Source organism: Blastomyces dermatitidis, assembly GCF_000003525.1.
Source record: "Blastomyces dermatitidis ER-3 genomic scaffold supercont1.3, whole genome shotgun sequence".
NCBI classification, from domain to species: domain Eukaryota; kingdom Fungi; phylum Ascomycota; class Eurotiomycetes; order Onygenales; family Ajellomycetaceae; genus Blastomyces; species Blastomyces dermatitidis.
Genome location: NW_025544776.1, coordinates 2,893,143 through 2,916,758, shown reverse-complemented (window position 1 = coordinate 2,916,758; position 23,616 = coordinate 2,893,143). Strand labels below are relative to the sequence as shown.

General features: G+C 30.7%; 1 protein-coding gene across 1 annotated transcript; it reads left to right on the top strand.

The window, feature by feature from the left end:
- Positions 1-18,911: 18,911 nt before the first annotated feature.
- On the top strand, positions 18,912-19,683 carry BDCG_16656 (uncharacterized protein; the record flags this gene model as incomplete). Its single annotated transcript, XM_045425858.1, has 3 exons — positions 18,912-19,006; positions 19,124-19,169; positions 19,399-19,683. The coding sequence occupies 3 exons, from the start codon at positions 18,912-18,914 to the stop codon at positions 19,681-19,683; spliced, it is 426 nt and encodes a 141-aa protein (XP_045280257.1).
- Positions 19,684-23,616: the final 3,933 nt, after the last annotated feature.

Sequence of the window (23,616 nt, the reverse complement as noted above, 5' to 3'; positions counted from 1 at the left end):
CTCAGCTGCGGCTAATTTGCTATGACATTCAATTTCTTCAGAATGAGATGTATACAGTTATCACTCACTACATGTTCTACAAACTTCAACTCTTTCATTTCAAACACACACTTGATTGATTTGATGTAGAGCTTATACTCTGTCAGAGTTATAAGCACTTCATCAAGATGCTTCAGATATTCATTATATGAGTTTGAAAAGACTAGAATATTATCAAGGTATATGAGGCATGAGGTTCTATTCTGTTTATGAAGAATTGTATTCATCATTGTTTGAAAGATGACAGGCATATTTATCAGACTGAATGACATTGTCAGGAATTTGAACTTTTCTCATTGCATATTAAACACAGTTCATGAGACTGACAGTTCATCTACACAGATCTGTCAGTATTCTGAGAGAAGATTGATCTTTGATAGATATCAGATGTTTTCAACTGTATTCAACTGTTATTGAATCTGTGACAGTGAATATTCATTCTTGATTGTAAGCTTATTGAGTGCTTAATAATCAATACATATCTGTCACTTCTCACTCATCTTTTTCATGAATAGAACTGGAAAGCCTCACACACTTGATAAGAGTTGTATGAGATCATGTTCTAGAAGATCTGTGATCTGACACTTCTATTCTTCAAGATATGTTTGTGACAGAGAATACACATTCTGATTGACTGGTTTTGCATCCCTCATGTCAATCTTATGTACAAATCCTCATTTCAGCAGTAATTCTGATGAAAAATCTGTTCAGAAGATCTTTCTATACTTCTTCAGAAGCTTCTTCATATGCTTATCCTTCTGCATATTCTTTATCTTGGTTTTCTCTGCTTTCAGATTCTGTATGATATACAGAATACTTTCAGATGAGGTCTTGTAAATCATTCTCTTTGTTTGTTGATATATAAGCAGATTTAATCCTTCTATATCAAAGGTGTGAAATGTCCTTCTCATATCAGTTGATAGAATCATATGAATCATTTTCTTCCTATCAGTCAACTGCATATGACATGTACATCATTGAATCTGCAGATTGAACCTTTGAAATCAATCAAGTTCAAGAATAAGATTGTATTTCATGTTCTGCAGCTCTCACACTCAAATATAGCAAGATCATTCTCTGAAGTGCAAGGGAACTCTTACTTTTACAGGTGATATTAAATATCAGTTATCAGATAATCTTATGCATCAGAGATTCTTCACTCAGCAGATCTCTTTCAATCTTTGAATTATATAATCATTAATATATTGCATCAAAGCTTCTGTATTCACTAACACTTTTGCAGCCATCTCTTGATTCTTACTCAAGTGTCTCTTATACATTAACATTTCAGGCCTCAAGACATTGAGATGAGTGTCTACTTCATCATTCTCATTCACATCTTATTCAGAAGCCTGCTTCTTCTTTGTATTTACAGAATTCAGAGAATCATCTAACATGAGCATCTCTTTCACTTTGAAGACTTTTCATAGAATATCAGCAAGTGTCTCTGAGCTCACTGATTCTGCTAGTTTTTTGACTCTCTTGCTTCTCTTGACTGTGCATGCTGAGTGAAATCTTTTATATCATAATTTTAGCATTCACAGTTGAAGCAAGCTCAATACTTGTGATATCAAGGTTTTCACTCAGAGAATTCCTTTTTCAGAGAATTCAGTGCTTTAGTGATAGCATTCAGATCTAGATTCATTATATTCAGATGTGTGACTTGTGTTATAGAAGTCTAATTATCTGTTCTTCACTGAGATATACTTGATTGCAGTATTTTCTGTTGTAATTGACTCACTTATTCTCATATAATGAAAATGTTGTATGCTTCTTTCATCATGTCTGATTACAAGGTTAAGCATTTTCATTTCACTCTTAACTCAGATGTAAGATTATGAATAAAGATCTGTAAACAGAAAGATGTTGAAAGCTCTTCATTCAATGTGAGATAGTGTAAGCTGAAGTGTGTAAAGTATGATGTAAGATCACTTACTTATCTACACTCAGTGAAGTATTTATAATACTTATCTCATGTATTCACTTTCTCAAAGTTATGCAAGATTCATTTGAAAAACTCATTCCATGTTCATGAGAATGAATATCACTTCAAGTCTGTGAGATTCATCTTTTTATCAGTCATCTATAATGACTTCACTTTTTTATATAGAAACACAGCAGATCTTAAGACTTGTTGAAATTCTGTTAACTGTCTGTCTGTGAGTTCACATTTAATCTGATAATATAATCACATCTGACTTAGTGTAAGAATAAGTGCTCGCAGGCGATTATTCGGGTGTTTGCAGCTTGGCGTGATATGTACTGTTAACTACTAGAAGTATTTGCAGTAGGAAGATAAAATGTAGGGGTCAAATGTATAATAGCATTCAAGCTGAGTTGTAAATAGTATTCATGAACTCCAGTCTATATAGTTGTGTGTAGCCAAGGGCTGCTAGCTCTATTAATTACATGAGAGATAGAAATAGAGGTAAAGAATCTGCAAGAAGCGGGATTTCTTACATATCTCTTCCTCTCTAAGGCTTCATCTGTGAAGCCTTTCACTGAGTGACTTTATAAAATCAGCTCAGCACTGCAGTGATACTCACTAAAAATTCTTCACATCTATAAAAAATCTCAGTGAGGAAAAATCTCTTATTACTGTGAAGAGAAAAGAGTCTATCACTCAGTTTCTTATTTCATAAGATTCTTTATAGTCTACAGATTCTTCTCTGACTATTACACAGATTCATCTCACATCTTTCATATAGAAGAATTTCAGTTAACTCTCAATCATTTTCATAAGATTCTTGTGTGATCATCACACAGATTCATCTCACAGATGAATCACTCTCTGTGAGATCATTCTCATTAAAGAGAAATATTTGCAAGTTGATCTTTCACTTATTCTTATAAATCATTGTTCTTTAACACTGTAGAATTGTGAGGAATTTTTCATTCTTTCACTAACTCTGTAGAATTATAGAATCAAGATGTTCACAGTCTGTAATCACTCTTTATAGTCATATAGAAAGATTCAGATCTGTGATTCACAATTACTCTTATTTACTAGAGTGATCTAGCTGTTTCATAGAATTACTCACAGTGTAAGCAAACCTCTCTAGAGTAGTATAAATATCTCAGATCTGTTTATAAAATCTCATCTTCTTTTCTCTTTTCTATAACAGCTCTCATTCTTATAAACTGTGAGTATTCTCATTCATCTGCAAAGTATTTTCACTCAGATGACAGAGAGAGAGTATTCCTGACAATATTTATATATTAATTCAAGAACTTCTCAAGAATAAAAATTTTTTTAATTTTAATATCTTTATAAATAATGTCTGATCACTACTGAGCTTCTTGTGAGTGTCTTTGTAACTTCTCTGATCACTTTTTATCAGCTGATGAAGCAGGAATATTATCACTCATAACTGTGCCTTTATCTCTCTCAGCTCTGTCACTGCATCTGATCTTCAGACCAGTGACTCATCTCATTCCTTTCTCAGATCAGTCCCTGGCTTTAAGCAGTGCAGTTTCTTTCTTTGCTATAAGTCTTCTCATAAGTAATTTCTTACAGATTCTAGCTAACAGTTCTTATAAAGCTCTCAGTGTTGTCAGTGTCTTCTGCAGCTCTACAGGCCTACAATCATTCTTCCCCTGCTCACACAATCTCTGACCAGATATATATGAATATGTCTAGGTTCTCTATCAATGATTCTCACACCGCAGTGCATTTCTGCAATTTCATTGTCAATAAAAGATGAGTCTCTGAGTACCTGCAAAATTCAGGTAATTAAGGCAATATGAATATCATGAATTCATAACAGAAGTTGATCTGAACAGATGAGTCTTCTCTCTGTGTCTTAATTATTTTCAGGCTGAATACTTCAGCATAACTGAGAGAGTAGACACAGCTTTGTAAGAAGTATCTGATCACACACATAGATGACCAGCTTTCAAGATTCTGCTGCAACTGTATGCACTCTTATATCTGACTTTTCTGAAGTCTGTGCATTTCTGATGATCTTTATATTAAATGCAACAATTGTCTGTATCACAGATATGATACTCTCTACTTCTTTGAAGAGAGAAATTGATAGTTGTAAGAAGATTAAGTGTTACAGATATTAAGAATATAAGTATGAATTTTCTTTATTTTTTCTTTATTAATCTCTAAATTGTGTTCACAGCCCTGTTTATTTTCTATTTTTTAGTTTTAATAAGAATATAATTTCTTCTTCTCTTATATACATCACAGACTGTTCATCTCAGTAGAAACTCATTATCTTATAGACTAGAATTTGTAAATAACAGTATTAATATCTTTATTATAATCAGATTCTTAGTGAAGACTATATCATTCTAACTTATCAGAATTCATAGTATAAAAGTCATGTCTCAGCTTCTGCAGATATCTTATCTGTCTGAATAATTCTTAAGTAAACTCATTCATCTTGTCAGAATACTCTTATCACTGAACCTTGAATCAGAGCTTACAATCTCACTTCTCTGAGTCAACAATCTCTTTGATCTGATATTCTCTTTTACTCTCTAGTGCTTCACAGATGAAGTGATGAGTCACAGAATTCTCTTCTGAGAATTCCTTATATTCATAAAGTAAAGAGACATGAAAAACATTATATATCTGCAACTCAGATAGCAGTTTCAATCTGTAGAACTGTAAGCTAACTTTCTTTATAATCTTATAAGACTCTGTCTATAAGAGATTCAGCTTCTTACTAGATCTCTGCATAGTAATATTTTCTAAACTCAGTCAGACTCTATTATCTTTCTTGAAACTCTTTATAATATACTTGAAGTCATAGTATCTCTTCTGATACTCTTAGATCTTTCTTAAGAATTTATGAGCTTTCTTCTGAATCTTCTGAATTCTCTCAGCCTGTTCACAGGCATTATCACACTCTATAGTGTACTCTCACAGGTTCATCAAGATCATCTGCAGATAAGTCTCAGTGAGTATCTCAAAGAGAGTTTTATCTATACTAACATGTTTTAAGTTGTTGTATATGAACTCTATAAGTGATAATCAATACACTCAGTCATTCTGATTGTAATTGACAAAGTATCACAGATACTGTTTTAATATACTCATTAGATATTCTGTCTGATTATCTGTCTATTGATGAAAAGCTGTGCTTAGATCTCATAAGATCTTCAGTATAGTTATCAGATTAGATCAGAACTCTTCTATGAAGATTGATTCTTTATCTGAGATAATATTCACAGATAATTCATGCAATCAGATCATATCATGAACAAAGATATAAGTCAAATTCTTTGACTTCAAGTTCTTGTGAGTAAGTATAAAGTATATCATCTTGATAAAGTGATTCACTATCACCAGTACACTGTCAAAGCAGGCATCATATATGTTCTTACTTTCAGAGAGGCTCATAAGAGCATTCATTTCTAGCTGTTCTCAAGGTTCTCATAGAATGAGTAGAGAAGTAAGTTCTTTATATAATCTGAACTGCACTACTCATAAACTCTGATAAATAGCATAAGAATTCACTATCTTCTTCACAAGTTCTTGTATCTTCAGTCAGAAGTATTTTCTTATAAGCAACTCATAAGTTCTAGTATCTGTAAAATGACTCACTAGAGAAGAGTCATGATATCTTTTGATAAGTTCTATGTGTAGAAACTTATTCACAGATATATAAATTCAGCTCTCTCTTTGCAAGAGATTATTTAAGTCTCTTCAATTCTTTATTTCTGCAGGATTGATCTCTGCTGTGAGCAGTTTCTAAATATACTGAGTATATTCATTCTTCAGTTGTAGTTCAGACAATCTGAATAGAAGATCTTGCAAAGACTTATACTCTGTTTTCTCTTATATCAGGTCTTCTGCAGTGCTTCTTGAAGCCTGCAAATTCTTCAGATTATAGATACTCTCTTCAAGAATTCTTATGAAGATTCTCAGAGTATTAACTCTCAGTGTTGTAGAGAGTAGTTGTACAGACTTCTTCTCTCTCTTCTCTCTCTTCTCTCATAAGGGATTAAGAGACTCTTCAGTCAATCTCTTCATAATACTCAGTCTGAGCATTCTGTGAAGCTTTTCTATCTTCTCTAGTCTCTCTATATCTGTCATTCTGATCTTCTTAATATAGTCTGATCTGTGAAAGAGTCTGTCTGCTGAGTTCTTAGTTCTCTTAATATATTCTATCTTGAATCAGAACTCACTCAGTCTCTGAGCTCAGTGAATCTGCTGCTGTAAGAGTTTCTTGATTGAAGTAAACTGTTATAAGCTGTTATAATCAGTTCTAACAGTAATCACTGTTATAAGACTCTCAAAGTAGTGACACTAGTGATAGAAGAATTTCACTATTATAAGAAGCTTCTGATTATAAATGTTATAGTTGATCTCTGCAGATTGTATCTTCTGTGAGAAAAAGATCACTGAAACTCAGTTCTCATTTAACTGTAGTTATAAGACTATTTCTGAAATTGTAAAGAAGAAGATATCTGTCTTCAATCTGATTAAAAGTAAGAGATTAAAGTGAAACAGTATCACTGTATTTATGAATATCTATTTCAATCTTGTAAAGACCTCATAAGCTTCTGAGATAAGAAAGTTCTTACAGTTCTCTCTTCTTAACAATCTTTTCATTCTCTATTCACAGAATAACTTCTTCTTATTTTCACTCTTCAGCATGTCTGTAAGAATCAAGAAGATTCTCATGAATACAAAGATAAACTGTCTATAGAAATTCACAAAGCTCAGAAAGATCTGAATCTTATGAATACTAGTTAACTCTGACTATAATAGAATAGTTTTAATCTGTGAAGATTTCATCTGAATATCATCTGTGATAATTACATATTCTAGAAAATTAATTCAATAAGTACTGAAGTTGCACTTTATAAGCTTAATATACAGTTCTGTCTCATCTAAGATCTTCAACACACTTCATACATACTCAGTGTGTTCTTTCTTCTTTATGAAGTACATTATCACATCATTCAGATATATTATTATGAAGACATTCAGATATATGTGAAGTGTTTTATTAATGAAAGACTGAAATATTATGAAGACATTAATCAGATTAAAAGACATTACTAGATATTCAAACAATCTCAGTGCAGTTTTAAAGACAGTCTTTCATTCATCTTCAGACTGTATTTACAGCTGTGTATATACATTGATCACATTCAGTTGTGTGAATATGACAGCTTCTGTGAGACAGTTGATCACATTCTCAATCAGAGATAGAGAATAGCAGCTCTTTATTATCTTAAAGTTCAGGTTATGATAGTTTACACACAATCTGAGATCTTCATTCTTCTTCTTCATAAACATCACAAAGACTTCTGTGAAGGCCTGTGAAGATCAGATAAAGTCATTCTTCAGATTCTTCTTCACATAGATCTGCAAGATCTCTGTCTTATAATGAGAGAGCTTATAGATTGATTGTCAGAAGAGTTTCTACTCTTCTATCAAATCTATTATCAGATTCTTCTTATGATGAGAAGAAAGCTCAGCTGTCTTAGCTAAGCTGAACATCTCTGTGAGATCTCAGTATTTCTCTGATATCTGAAGCTCAGTTTTCATAACTGTGAGATTCTCAGATACTTGTAAAGTTATTATATAAATGAGCTTGTCTTCTCTAATCAACTCTACAGCATCAACTGATTCTATCTCTGTAAGTGAGTCTGTCAATACTGATTGAAAGTATAAACCTGACTTGTGAACAGCTATGTGTGAATTGTGTCTTTGAAGTCATGCAAGTTCTAAGTACATATTATCTGTGATATCTGTGATAATCACAGTTTCTGCAAATCTTCTCCAGGTTTCAGAGAGATCTTGCAATTCAAAGATGACTTTTGTAAGTCTCTCAGCTCTCAGATCTGAGTTCTTATATTCTGCTTATTATAAGAGCAGGTTCTCAGTTTTCATCTTTCAGCTCATTTACTTCATGAGCTTTAGAGACATCACAGTGACCTGACATTCTGAGTTCATCAATGCTTTTCATGCTTGCAGAGCAGCAGTATTATGATATAATCTCTCTCTGTAAGCAAGTATTTTCATTGAGAGAGTAACAGATTCAGATATCAGCTTCAAGACTCTTAAGAAGACTGTTACTGACTCTGTCTACAACTTCTCAAATTTCTATTTTAATTTATTCAGACAGTTTGTATGAAGATGTTCTGATTTTGAATAGATGAAGCAGAGTCTCTTTTTCTTAATCTCTCTGTTATACACTCTATTTATAGAAGCTTATAAAGCTCTCTCTCTCTACTCAGCAGTCAGATATAAATCTCTCTGTGTCTTATTATCTTTTTCTGATAAATCTGTTCTCTGTTATTCTGACTCTCACAGAGCTGATTAATAATTCACTCTTTACAGATCTGTGACTCTCACAGTGATCTGTAAGTGATGAATAAGAGTTATCAGTTTCTTCAGAATTAAGAACTTAGAGTCTCACTCAATGAGCTTATTCTGCATATCTTTATTCAGTCTCTTTATAAATATCATTATTCAGATCTTGTTTCAGAGCCCTGTTTTCACAGATCTTAATTCATATCATAATTTTATAAAGTGCTGTGAGTAGTCTTCATCAGATTTCTTATCTCTTTTTCTAATATTAATGATTATAGCTCAGATGTTCTCTGTCTGACTTATAAAGTCTCTCAACTTATTCTCTAGATAGATCTTGAGAACAGATCAGTGAGATCTCTCATGATTATTCTCTAGATAATTCAGTCAGTTCTTGACTTCAGTGTAATAGAGATCTGTTATCATGTAGATGATGACTTCTTCATCTTTCATATCACACAGTCAGGCTTGTAAGTCAATTTCAAATACAAACTTGTAAAAGCTTTTATAGATTATAGTTCAATAAGTAATCTTAAGTGATTATAACTTAAGAAAGTTTCTTTTTGATTTACAGATGTCTCTGAAGATCATGTCTAGAGACTCAGTTTGAGAGTGTTTACAATTAGCAAGTATTTCTTGTAGAAAAATAGCTTGATTCTGTGAGAGATGCTCAAGAATGTTCTTCACTGAGATTGATTCATTCATGAATTCAGAGAGTTTCTCTGTCTGAGATGTAGAGAATAATATCTTATAAGTAATTAATAAGTTCTCTGAGACTTCTTTCACAGAGATTATTCATGATTCAGATAACTGCTTCTGAGTATCTGTAGTAGAGTTCACAGAGATGAAAGTATATAAGTTTCTAGTTCTTTCAGTCATAATAAGTGATTGCTGACTGACTGAGCTTGAAATGTAAGAATAAGTACTTACAGATAATTATTCAGATGTTTGCAGCTTGACATGATATGTACTGTTAACTACTAGAAGTATTTATAATAGAAAGATAAAATATAGAGATTAAATGTATAATAGCATTCAAGCTGAGTTGTGAATAGTATTCGTGAACTCCAGTCTATATAGTTGTGTGTAGCTAAGAGCCGCTAGCCCTATTGATTACGCGAGAGATAGAAATAGAGGTAAAGAATCCGCGAGGAGTGAGATTTCTTACACTTAGTTAGCTGATTACAGCATTATTTTTTTCAGTCATCATTGAAGCTTGATGACTTCAGCAGATCTTCTGACTTAATGTATTTCATGCTCAGATTCTCATTCTGCATAGTGATCTCTGATGATGTGTACACTTCTGAAGAGATTGTGAATAATTGTAATAAGATCTTTATATTCAGTATAGTCATCTATCTGTGTAAATATTTAATCTTCTGCTGCAGGCCTAAGATCTAGTTTTCTCTATTCTTATTAATGATGATGATTGCATCAGTGAAGCTCTTCATAGTGAATACTTGATCTGCAGTGAATGTTAATTATTGTTTAACTTTCATCTCAGTCTGCCACTGCATACACAAGATCTTAATCTCATTTAGAATTCTCATACACATACAGAGCTTCAATTCTGGTTCAGCAGTTTCAGTCACTTTTCTTACTGCTTTGAGTAAACTCTCTAAGAGATTCTGCATATCTTTCAGTTCAGGTAGCAGAGAAGAGTGTTGTTCATATTGACTAGAAGAGGTATTCATTTCAGTGATTTCTGATTGATTGTATGATGTCTATCATTATATTACTTGTATCATTATATCGCTATATTGTTATATGATTTCTGTTATCATTATATGACTCTGATGATAGTCACTCCTTTCTTTTTATCCTTCTTTTGAGTAGGGAGCGGACTTCTTTGAATCTGATTCACTGCTCTCATTTCCTTTCTCACACCTCATTCATTCGCGTCTCATATGTGGTATTCATCTGAGTGTGAAGTTTTCCCTTAACAAGTGAAGCAGCATCAATCAGATGCTCTTTCACTCATTACTCTTTATACACTATCTTTTGAGACATTTCTAGAACCACACTGACATAATAACTATAAATCACTTCATAGATGAAATTATCACACTCTGAAGAAGTCTGTGCTTCTCACTGATTTTTAGACATGCTATCAGATGTGATTCAAAGGTTGCTTAAGCCAGCATACAATTACAGATGTACACTGACTTCTTATATATTGTAATATCATACGCTAATTTAATTAGCAGCCACTATGGCCTCTTTACACTCATACGCGTACACTAGTAGTTCGGAAGCGGCCGCGTTATTATCCGACGGTGGTACATTCTTCCGAACCACAATAAGCTTATTCAACACTTTTAAATTCTTTTTGTAGATCTTGCATTCTCATCTCTATATTCAATGAACAGAAGATTACATCTCAGTTCATACTTTAAAAAATATAAGTGATATTTCTTTCTTACATTTAAATATCTTTGTTGATATTGAGAATGTGTTGATTATTATAATCACAGCTTGTATTACTTCATCTTAAAGTTCTTTTTCTAATTCACTATTAAATAGTAGACTTTGTGTCTTTTCTGTAACTATTTAATTCACACATTTCACTGAGTCATTTGATTATGATGTGTCAGATATAGTCATTTCATACATTATTTCTTTACTTTGACAGTAGGTCTTAAGTTCTTGACTTTTGAACTGTTCTTCATAATTTCAGTGTAGAGTTCTAACTTAATATTATATAGTTATCTTAATATCTGTGATGAAGTTCATTAATCTTGCAGTAGATTCTTTCTTTCTCATTATAAGAATTACTCATCTATAACAGATTGCATTATCTATTATACTTAATCAGTAGCTTACACTCTCTCTAGTAAGAGTGTTATTTCTATTGAAAAGTGTTTTTCCATCTTCTGTCAGATTGATGAAGAATCTCATTACTGACTTAATAGCTTATATTATAGATGCAAAGATTAAATGTGTCATTTTTATCTGAATACAGACTTTGCAGAATAATAAAGCACATTAACTAATAATTCTTATCTCTACATGTGAATCTGCTATCATTTTTATAATATTCATAAGATTTAGATATTCTAGCTTTTAATACTATTGCATCATCATAAGTTCGAAAAGCTTGAATCTCTTATAGACTTACAAATAAGTGAACTATCAAAAGAGAAAGAATATGAACAGCATTTGAAGAGAATTTCTACAATCAATATAAAAGACTCTATTCTGGTTTATTCAGATGGCTCAAAAAATGAGAACTTGAATAGATTAGACGCAGACATTGCTTATACTGAAGATAATATTAATTTTATCTCAGATTTCTGAAATCTAGGCTCTGAATGTGAAGTCTTTGATACTGAACTATTTGCAATAGTGAAAGCTTTCAAACTCATTGAAATAAAATCTCATAAAAGAGGAAATTGTTTGAAAGAGGCATGGATATTCTCTGATAGTCAAGCTGCTTTAAAAAGACTTAGAAATAGTCAGATTCATAATGATCAAATGAATCTTGAACTGATCTTAAACTCTGTTTTGAAAATTCAAAAGAGAAGAATATCAAAGCTGATAATTCATCTGCACTGGATTCCTGCTCACATGAATATTCATGGTAATGAATTGGCTGATTCAGCTGCAAAAAAGAGTGCAGAATTAAGCAGATCTATTCAAAAAATTATGTCCTGGTCTTTTATAAAGAGAAAAATAAAAGAATCTTGTTTAGACAAGTGAAATGAAAGCTGGCAGAAACAAAAGAAGAGTACACATTATTCAAGATTTGAAACAAAACTCAAGTGGAAATCTTGTTCAATTAAATGTAAAAAGAAAATATTCTCATCTATAATACAGCTGAAACTAGGACATGGCTATTTCAAATCTTATATACAAAGATTTGATGATAGATTTGACTCAATAGAATGCTCATTCTGCAATACAAATGAGAATCCTGAGTATATTGTAATGCACTGTGCATTATACAATAGTCTCAGAGTCAGATTGAAAGAGAAGTATGATCTAAATCAATTAAATATGAGATTCTTATTCTCAACTGAGACAGGAATTAAATACTTAATAGACTTTCTATCAGAAACTCAAGCAGCTACAAGAAAATGGCTAAATTCAGAATTATCTGAGTATGAAGAGGAGGAAATTAATCAGATATAGTCTGTTAAAACAGCTATACACTCTCTTTTAATAATTTGTTTTGTTATAGTCTCTCTTTACTTTATCTTTTTCTTTATCTTTTTCTTTCAATTTCTTTCTATCTATTTATTTAATGTGTCTATCTTTGAGACTGTGTTCTTTTTCTCTTTTCTTTTGTCATGATATTGTCAAATGGTTTCAAAGTATCAAAAGATGTTAAAACACTGCAATTTGTAAACAGTTTTTGTATTCTGAGCTGGAATTTTCTGATTTTGCATATCTGAAATTGATGAATGTATAATAGTTAACTTTACAGACATAGAAAAAACCCTGAGAACTAAAGTTCTCAGGTAGATGTCATAGTCTCTGACTGCATACATCTATAATTGAAGAATAATAATAATAATAATCATCATAAGTTCTATAATCTTTGTATTATTTCTGTCAGATAGTCTTAATATTATATCATCTTTCATCTGTAATATGTTTGCAGGTTCAAAATTATTATTGAGTATAGCAAACTAGATCAAGTCTCTGTATGTAACTAGTCTTTTCATCTCATAGATATCATTCTCATTTAATCTTGCTGTAAATGAGAATATGCAGTCAGAAGACATAATCAACATAGTATAATTATTCTCATATATCAACTGCTTATAGATATAACTCTGATATACAAGCTTACTCATACTCATGAGATTCACTTCTAGACTGGCCGCCGGGACCATGAATTTCACGTTTGATCTCATTTGGTCTGGTCTCATACATTTCTTGGCATGAATCCCGCTGGGACTAATCATTAAATAAACATGCAAAGTGACTTTATATCAGATCTCAAAATGGAATCATGACTTGAAAAAAATGAGAAAGTCATCTCATTTGATTCCATTTAGTCTTATTCTTGGCATAAAGTTACTATTTTTAGACATTTTAAGATTCTTTTTAGACTATTTTTAATTTTTTAAAAAGTAACACTTTTTGATAATGCTCAAATGAGATTTAAAGCCATTTAAAGCAATAAAAATAATTTAAATTAAGAAGTGGAAATCATGGTCTCATTTGGAAAATGTGATAAGAGTAGACAGTAAGTCTCACTGGAACAGTATGAGACTACTATCTAATGTTAAAACCGTGTAATGGGATCTGTCGAATTGACAATGAGACTATCAAAAATTCTGGTCCTGGTCCCAGACACGGTCACACGGTCAGTCTATTCTGAATCACTTCTAACTTTTAGACATAGCAGATATTATTTAACAGCATATCTATTTCTTTCACTGAAATATTTATATCTTCTATAGCTACAGCAGAGACTATCATTTTATTTATTATTTTTAACATTACTTTCAGCTTCTGAGATTTTATCATGACAAGATCTCTGTAAGATGTGATATAAGCACTTAATTCAGAGTCTAGAATTCAGATATCTTTTTCTATCTGATCACTTATATAGATCTTTTCTTTGATACAAAATACTTACTTTATAACATTGTGAATAGAAGTAGTATCTGTATTCTTCACATTCTTGTCTTTATTCTTGTTTCTATTGATGTTGAAATTCAAATTTAAAGAATATTTCTCAGAGTATTTCTTTCAACAGTCAGTCTGAATATGACTAATCTTTTGATAATAATAGTATGTCTTTGTGTCATTACTTCTATGTTCAGATTTGAATTTAATATTCTTGTTCTTATCTTTCTCTTTGTTCTTGTCTTTCTTATTCTTGTCTTGTATGTTGTTGATAGAGTTTTTAGATATATCAGTACTTATCTCATTGACAGCAGAGAGCTGTAAAAGAATATTATAACACAGACTTATAAAATTATTCTCTAAGAGTTGAGTATTATTCTTATTAATTTAATTTATTCAATTTCTTATAAATGAGACTTAATCTCTGTTGACTTCTGTAAGCAGTCTATTGAAAAACACAATATCTGAAATCTTATATTCTAGACATATATAGTCAGTTCTTATAATAATTAATTATTTAAGAAAAACTGTGTCAGATTCTTTACTTTTAAAAGTTATTTTAATAAGCTCTTTAAATAAATAAGTTCTATGTATAACAGATCTCTTAGAAAAGTTATTCTCTATAATAGTTTATAGAGTATAAGCTGATAATTTGAACTTCTTAAATATAGTGAAATAAGTCTTGATCTGCAGAGTAATTACAGATTATATATAATTATATAATTAAAGATTGCATTCTTTTCAGAAATATTATATATTCATAGTAATATTCTCATTAAAATTATTATCTTTAAGAATATTATCAGTTTCAGACTATTCTATAGTTAAAAGAATTTTCTCTCTTTATATTAAGTAGTTAATGAATTCAGTGAGAACTATTAATCTTTTAATAGATCTTACTTAACTTCTGAATTCTTTAAGAACTTTTATTATAATAGATATCTTCTCTTTTTATTGAAGATATTCTTTTAGATCTGCTTTTATTTTATTATCTACAGAGTTATCTCTACTGATCTTTATTTATTCAATCTCATACTGAAGTCTTGTAATTGCTAGTCTTATACAAGTCTTCTTACTCACTGAGCTATTATTATTTCAGCTACTTAAATCTCTTACATTATCTGACATCTTACTAATATCTTCAACTGAGTCTTTATATTTATTAATCTCATCAGACTGTTTCTCTGTAATGCTTTTATTCAGCTCAAACACTCTGAGAGCTGTCTTGTAATTTGTTATTAATGTTGACAGTGATCTTTGATCTTGTGTTTACTGCTCTAGCATTTTCTCATTTCTTCATCTTAAAGACATGTATTCTTTTATTAAGTTAGATATCTCTCTGAATCTTAGATTAATTATGAGTTTAATTAATTAATAAATCATCTAGACACAATTGTAATGCTGTGTGAAGATGTCAATTTAGCACATTATTACAGTTATTTATTACTTATGAATAGCTTCATAACCTCTTGAAGAATAATGTTATTATGTTATGTGTAATCTATCTACGCGAGTTACACTAAATGAATTCATATGAGAAGAACGTAGAGTTAATTTACAGTAACTACACTGTGAATTCATCATTTCACCCGTGTCACGTGTCACTGATTGTAACACATGTTTCATCATTATATTCAGTGACACATTGCTGAATATTAAATGTCAAGATAATATTGAGATAGTGCAGAACTTTCTAACATCATTATAACACTACTTAGTAACTGTGTAATTGACAGATGCTATTATCAGAATACTACTAAGATACTACAAGACACTGTATACTGTTCTGTCAGTGAAATCAATACTATTAAGCTAGTTAGTTATCTATTACTCAGTATAACAGCTGCTATTCATTAACTATCTATTCTATCTAAAGAAATGAGACATTTCAATTGCAATGCAAATATCTTATTATCTGAGACTCATATATTAAACAATCATCATTTTCATCACTATTCTGTATCAGAATGTTATACAATACTGTCTTTCAAACTGCTGACAGTCTGATAATAGTGTAATTATCAGAATTCTCTTACAAAATCAGCAGATTCAGTAGATAATTATGTATGACATGATGTAGAGAAATAAGTGTAAAGAAAATTCACTTGACTTCTCTTATTTCATGAATAAATATGATTGTAATCTGGCTAAGCTCTGCCTCTTAATATTGAATGATATCTCCTTTCATAAGGGAGATTCAGTGAATGTGATTTCTAGTTTATATATTAGTAAGTCAATAACTGATTAATTGATTGATTAATTGATTAATTGATTGATTAAACAGACATACTGAACTGAAAATATTAACCTATTATAGAAAAGTATTGAACAGTGATCTGGTTTCAAAACTGAGAGCTTATTTCAATCAGCATCATAGAATTCTCATAGCTTATTGAGAAATAAATGAAGTAATTCAAGCTTAAAGAGATTTGTAAATTGTATACTAACTTTCTCTGATATCTTACTTAATAATAGATAATCAAAAATCTTCAGAGTAATATAATCTTTTATTAACTTTAACTTAATAGAGTAGTTCAGTGAATTATCATTCTCATCTTCAGCTTCTTCATTCATTCTCAGCAGATTATTGAACAGTGCTGAACAAACTGCATATAAATCTTGAATCTTCTGCATCAGATATATGTCAGAGCTGTCAAAGAAATCTCTTAATACTAATTACAAAGTTCAGTGAAAGCTCTTCTATAAGAGCAGTGTCTTTTTCATATCTTGATAATTTGTTTACTGCACTAGATTCTTATAGTCTTAATACTTGTTCTCTTCTGTCAGAATAATTACAGTGATTGAATACTGTATATTCTTTAATCTACTTAATATAGTGTAAATTAATATATATATTCAGTCATCTCTTCATATATTATATAAGCTTTGCTTTTTTTATATAATCACTGATATGTGTGATGACAGTGTTCATAGTTGAAGCAGGAAATGACTGATGACTAACAACTGAATCAGTTTAAAATAGCTTAAATATCATCACTACTCTGACTGCTGCTTCAATAAGAAATTGTAGTTATTAGTGAGCTCTTAGTATGATTTAATAAGTCACTTCAGAATCATTTTCTCTTAGTAATTGAGAAATTAATAGACTATTACTTCTTATAATAGCTGCATATATCTGAATGATAAGATCAATGAGTAGACTGACCGTGTGACCGTGTCTGAGATCAGGATCAAACTTTACAGTTATCACATTGCCTAAAAGCATTACTCCTGGTCATGATTTGTGTTCATCACATTGATCTCAAATCCTGTTATTTCAAATATTAAAGATTCCAGATTCACTTTTCAAATAAAAATCTAGTCTCAGATAAAGAATATGTTTGAATTCTTAGTCACATTTTCATTCTGATTTCATTATTGAAAATGGCATTAAATGAGACTATGAAATCATTTCTCACTTACATAATATCATAACATAGTGCTCATTTGTTGAAAATTCAACAGAGAGTGTTATCAAATATTATTACTTTTCTGAACACAGATCATAATTAATATCATTTTAATTAAAAAAAAAAATGTATAATATAAAAAATAATGAAAAAATAAACAATAAAACAACAAGAAAAAATCACAATAAAAAAAAAAAAAAAAAAAAAAAAAGAGAAAGAAAAAAAGAAGAGAAAGAAAAAAAGAGACAGAAAGAGAAAGAAAAATAAAAAAAAAAAAAGAAAAGAAAAAGAAAAAAACAAAAAACAAAAACAAAAAAAAATCAAGATCACAGAGTCATAGCATTCTTAAAATACTCACTTCTCAGAGTCTTTACAATGTTCATCATTAATCATGTATCTCTCACAGTGAGAGTAACACAGCTGTGATGAGTCATTGTCTTAACATCACCTAATAAATAATCAGTATATATCTATATAAATGTGAATAATTAGAAAATATACACTTAAAAAGTGTGGTCAGAGTGAACTCTGCTGCCACTTGAATGACATCAAGAGCAGAACACTGAAATTGATGATTTCTCTCATTGATTTCACAGACAAGGCATGTGAAGATGATCTTGAAAAATATAAGATTTTCAGACTTCTGATAGAAACAGATCTCATGAAGAGACTCTATTTTCATCATATCAGAGACTGAGTGTTATTAAAAAGTGTTACTTCAATACACATGCACTTACTGCAGCAATTCACTCTCTGCACATGTGACTGAGAGTTGCAGCTTTCTCACACTGCACAGCTCTCCCTGGGATGCTGCCGCTGGTTTGCAACTCACACAGTCTCCCAGTTCAGCACATGCTGCGCATATGCAGCCCTGCGTGCTGAGGCTGTGTTGGCCATTATGGCCTGATGTGGTACTCGCTTTTCACAGGCCATGTTTCATTTGGTTGAGGGGGGGGAGGGGGACACGACTGCTGTTTTATTTGAGAAGAAGTGAGTAATTGAATCTGTAGAAGGTAATTTAATTTCTTCTGCATTTAAAATTTGATTAGTCTATACTCTTCAATTTGAGGGTTTCTGAGAGTGTTTTAATAGTTTTCATACCAGCTTGAAATTAGTGATTGATTGAAGAAGAGAAAAGAGAGAAGAAAGAAATGAGAATAACTTATCTTTATAATATAAAAACAGAGAATTGCTGTAATCATTTATTCTAGTAACAAAGATCTGTTTTCTGCATGTATCTCTGATACAGATTATATAATAACTGCATACAAAGAATATTAACAGTGTATGCATTGAATGAAGATGATGTTGCTATGCAACACTGTAGCTGTTTCTGTACATCACTGAAAGCTGTTAATATTTTCTTTGAGTCTCTTTATATTTGATAAGTCAGTAATATATTTCAATGCACTCTTTCTTTCATTATCATCATCATTATCATCATTATTATTATTATTATCATCATCATTATCATCACTATTATTATCATCATTACTATTATCATTATCATCATTATCATCATCATTATCATTATTATTATTATATCATTTCTAATCATCTCTTCTGCCTTCACTCTTCTTCAACACTCACTGAAATCAATTATGTCATCTCTCTTCAAATATTCTACAGTTCTGCAGATCATCAAGGCGTGTGAGCACTGTCACAGATTGAAGAGAGAGAAGAAGAAGATGTTTAAGTGAGAGGAGACAGATTGTAAGATATATTATAATACCTTGAAGAGGCTTCATAAGAGAGCAGAATGATAACAATTTTAAGTAACACTTCTGATAGATTTAGACTGAACTAAGTATAGAAATAATGTAGATGATGCCGCCTGTGAGAGATTGAAGAAGAAGACAGTGAAGAGTCTCATACAGCAGCAGTGAGATCAGGAGAAGTTCTGAGAATGATTTGAGACTAAGATGAAGAGAGAGAGAGAGAAGAAGAGTGTTGCTGTAAATAAGCAGTAGCAGAAGAAGATTGAGAGAGTATTGAAGCAGGAGATAAAGAAGTCAAAACTGGTAAGTTTTTTATTTATTGAGAGATAATAATTTTTAATAATGCTTCTGTTCTCTAATTGATTAGCAGAAGCTGACAGAGAAGGAGGGAATTAAGGCCTTATTCAGGTCTCAAATGCACTTCATGATTCAGAATATTGAGAAGACAGCTCTGCTCTCTGAGTATGTCAATCTGCTTGTCACTGAGATGGAACCCGAGACAGCAGACCAGGAAATGCAGGATTTTGAGATGCAGATTGACCTAGCTGAGAGAGAGCAGCAGAAACCCTTCTCTGAGAAGGCAGTGAAGAGAGATTTTGAGATGATTATCATCTCAGATGAGAAGAAGAAGAAGGAGAAGAAGAATGAGAAGTAAATTATAAAGAATAATAAGAAGAATGAGAAAGAGAAGAAAGATAATGAGTAGAAAAAGTTTTTTTCTTTTTATATTAGTTAGTTGTAAGTTCATAATTATTAATAATTGAAATTAATTTTAAGTTTTTAAAAATTATTGTACAAGTTGTAATCAAGTCAGGAACAATATATATATATATATATATATTTAACTATCATGATTCACAAATCACTATAATGTATAAGTATCAACATTTTTTCAACATTGATATTCACAATATTAATATATTTTTAATGATATCATCTGATAACATAATTTAGTAATACTCTCTTTCACAATATTAATATATTTCAAGAAATATGACAGAGATTAATCAAGATTATTTGTTTACTTTTATACATTGATGATATTCAATCTGAGTTAGTACTAAAATTATAACTAAGCTAAGAAACAAGATTATTTTCTCTTATATTAATTCTTCTTACATACATCAGTGATTAGTTATTAAAAATAAATTATTATCTTTCTCAAATTATTATCATGTCTTCTGAATTCACTTCTTTCACTTCTTTTACTTCTATTGAAGATTCACAAACTCTTTAAGAAATCACTGTGAATCACAAAGTCTATATTATTTACAATTCAACACAGAATGCTCTCTTTCAATTATAATGAATAATCACTTCATTCTTCACATCTGATTTCAGGTCATGAAATTTATAAAAAACTCAACACAAATATCAAGATGAACTATGAAATAATTATCAACAGGTTGCATTGCAGATTACTGAAGAGTCATCTCTCTACTGCAATCACTGCAACTTCATTCAGAAACATTCATCATGAACTAGTCATGACTCTGAAGAAATTTCCTGACATCTGAAGTCATCAGAATGCAGACAATAAAAGAATAATAATCAGAAAATTACTACTGAGCTGGTAAGTTGCTCTACCAGATAACAATTTTTGATAACACTAACTTTCTAATTTGAAGGAAATCATGTGAAAACAACCTCATACCAGTACTCTGATTCCACAACTCTCACCTGATAACTTCTGTGAACAATTACTTCACATGTGTATATCTCTGAATCTTTCTCTTCAATCAATTAAAAACCTCAAATTCTGAACACTTCTTCAAATGCTTAATTCAAATCTTCATATTCCACATCAATTCTGTCTTCAGTTCAATCTCAAGACACACTACAAAGTTAATATACAACATCTAGAATCAGAGTTGAAGAATCATTGAAGAGTGTCTCTCACAGTGAATGCATGAACTAGTACAAATAATCTTGCATTTATAAGAGTTACATGTTATTACATTGATGAGAACTGAACTTATTGAGAGACATTAATTGAATTTAAATCATTGATCAGTAGTCATACTGAGAATTATATAGCAGAGATATTAATGACTGTGATTAAAAATAACTATTAAAATATTAGTCTCAGTCTTCTTACAATTACAACTGATAATGCTGTGAATAACTACACTATGATGAAGAGCTTAGAGCAAAAATTGACTTTGCATTTATGAAATGATAAACAAGGTCATATTCTCTGCATTGCTCATGTGATTCAACTTGTGATACAAACACTGATAAAGAATCTTAACATTGAGATGAAGAATAATGAGATGACTGATTCTTGAGATGAGAATGAGATAAAAGTAATTACTCAAGTAACTTTTGTATTCACTTTGCAAAAGATAATGTTTTTTGATAATACTTTTTAATATTGCTTTTTAATAACACTTTTTGATAACACTACTGTTAATTTTGAATAGATTGACTAATAATTTAAATATCATAGATTCAAAACATTGCTAATGCGATTTGTACCTCTTCTAAATAATAATAACAATTCCATGATATTCAACAAACAAACAAATCAGTCACATCACTGAATATGATACAGAATGTTAGAATACAGTGAAGTTCAATATATAAGATAACTGTTCAGACTCTTTGATTGCATCAGATGATTGATCATTGAGTGCAACACTCTGATTAGAAAAAGATTCAGATATTGAAACTTTCTGATATGAAGTGAACTCAGTTGAAATATGTGATTGATTTACTGTTTCAGTTTTATAAGATAATAAAGACAGTCTCAATCACTCATACATCAATGCTGCAGTCAGTCTGATGAGTGTATAACAGTTTATTTACTTATCTTGAGAAGCAGTTGAATCACTCAAAAAGAAATTCAGTCTGAGATGATGCTATAGCACAGGCTATTGTTGCTGCAAGGGATAAACTGGTATATTACTACAGTAAAACAGAACAATCTTTTACAGAGTACTATACTGTAGTAGCTCTACTAGATTTCTTTCATTGAGTTAATATCTACACTTCTCAAGATTGAACAGAGGAGAAACAAGACTCATATATTAAATTAGTCTGAGACTACTACAATACCAAGTATCAGAGATTTGAATGAGCAGATGTTTGAGATATGAAGATAGTGAAATACAATTCTCTAGTAAGTAACAATCTTTGATAACACTTCATATTACATAGAACTATAATACTAACTTTGAAACAGAACTTGCATATATTGATTGCAACTGAAAATCAGGCAAAACTACATGCTTGTAAAACTGAATTTGATCACTATCTTCAAGATAATCTGACAAATTTACACGCCAAATCAATTCTAGAGTTATGAAAAATTGTTGAGAGTATATATTCAACTGTTGCACTGATGACACGTGATATTCTGACAATTTCATTGACAGAGATGAGAATGAAGTGAAAGTTCAACTCAAGTTGAGATATTTATCACTATCACTGAGAACAATTACAAGAAGAAACAATCAAGAAACTCATAATTATAAAACATGAAATTATCAGACAGTTTAATACCTCTGATCACAGTATATCAGAGAAGTGTAGTTTTCATGAGAAAGTGAAGAATACACTTGCACAAGAATGTATTTAGTTGTTTCATGAGCATTATCAATAATTGTTATTAAATTCTGATTATATAAGCAATCACTGAATGAACTGAATGAGACTGATTTTGATCTTCAGTCTCAGTCTCATTCTGATTTTGAAAGAATGATCATCTTTCACAGTTTATTCTGGAAAATTACTCTCATTTCACTGTTCTTGAATTAAATCTGGTCATTTTTTACACCATTTCTCTCAGAAATGATCCATTTTCAGATTTTTTTGAGGCTTGGTCCTGGTGAGACTCACGTCAAGAAATGTATGAGACCAGACCAAATGAGACCAAATGTGAAATTCATGGTCTCAGCGGCCAGTCTATCAATGAGTGATTGATTTACTGCTAAAAATATCATAGAAATAATCAGCTTAATTATCAAACTGAGTCATTCCTCTCTGAGCTCACACTGTAAGATAAGAGATATAATGATTGAGACTTGAGTATACTTCTGAAGTTGATACTTCTTGAGATGAGTGATCAGTAACTGTAAATGATTTTAATTATGAGAAAAAGAAAATATCTGCAATATTTAAAAGTATTCTAGCTGACTATGTAATGATAAGACACAGCAGATCAGTAATAAGTATGAAATTTCTGATATTTCAGTGAACTCACTATGATATGAATCAGAAGAAAAAAACAAGATTAAATTCAAACTTAAATACATTTGAAAAAGAGATACTGTCTGTGCTGTTATACTCTGCTCTTAACACATTTACTCTCTATATGTGAGATTTGACAGATCATTCAGTTTAGACTAAAGATATTGCATATAATGATGAAATCAGCTGTTATTGTATAGATTATAGTTCAGATTCAGTCAATTTTTATTATTAATAAAGCAGCTTCAGTATAATCTTCTTACAGTTGATTCTTTGATTTCTGCATTGCTATTTTACTGCAGCATATTTTCAAGAAATGCAATATAAGATGTAATAATTCTCATTTTTTCTTTACTGATATTTATTATAACTCTCTCATAATTCAATGTAGATAAGT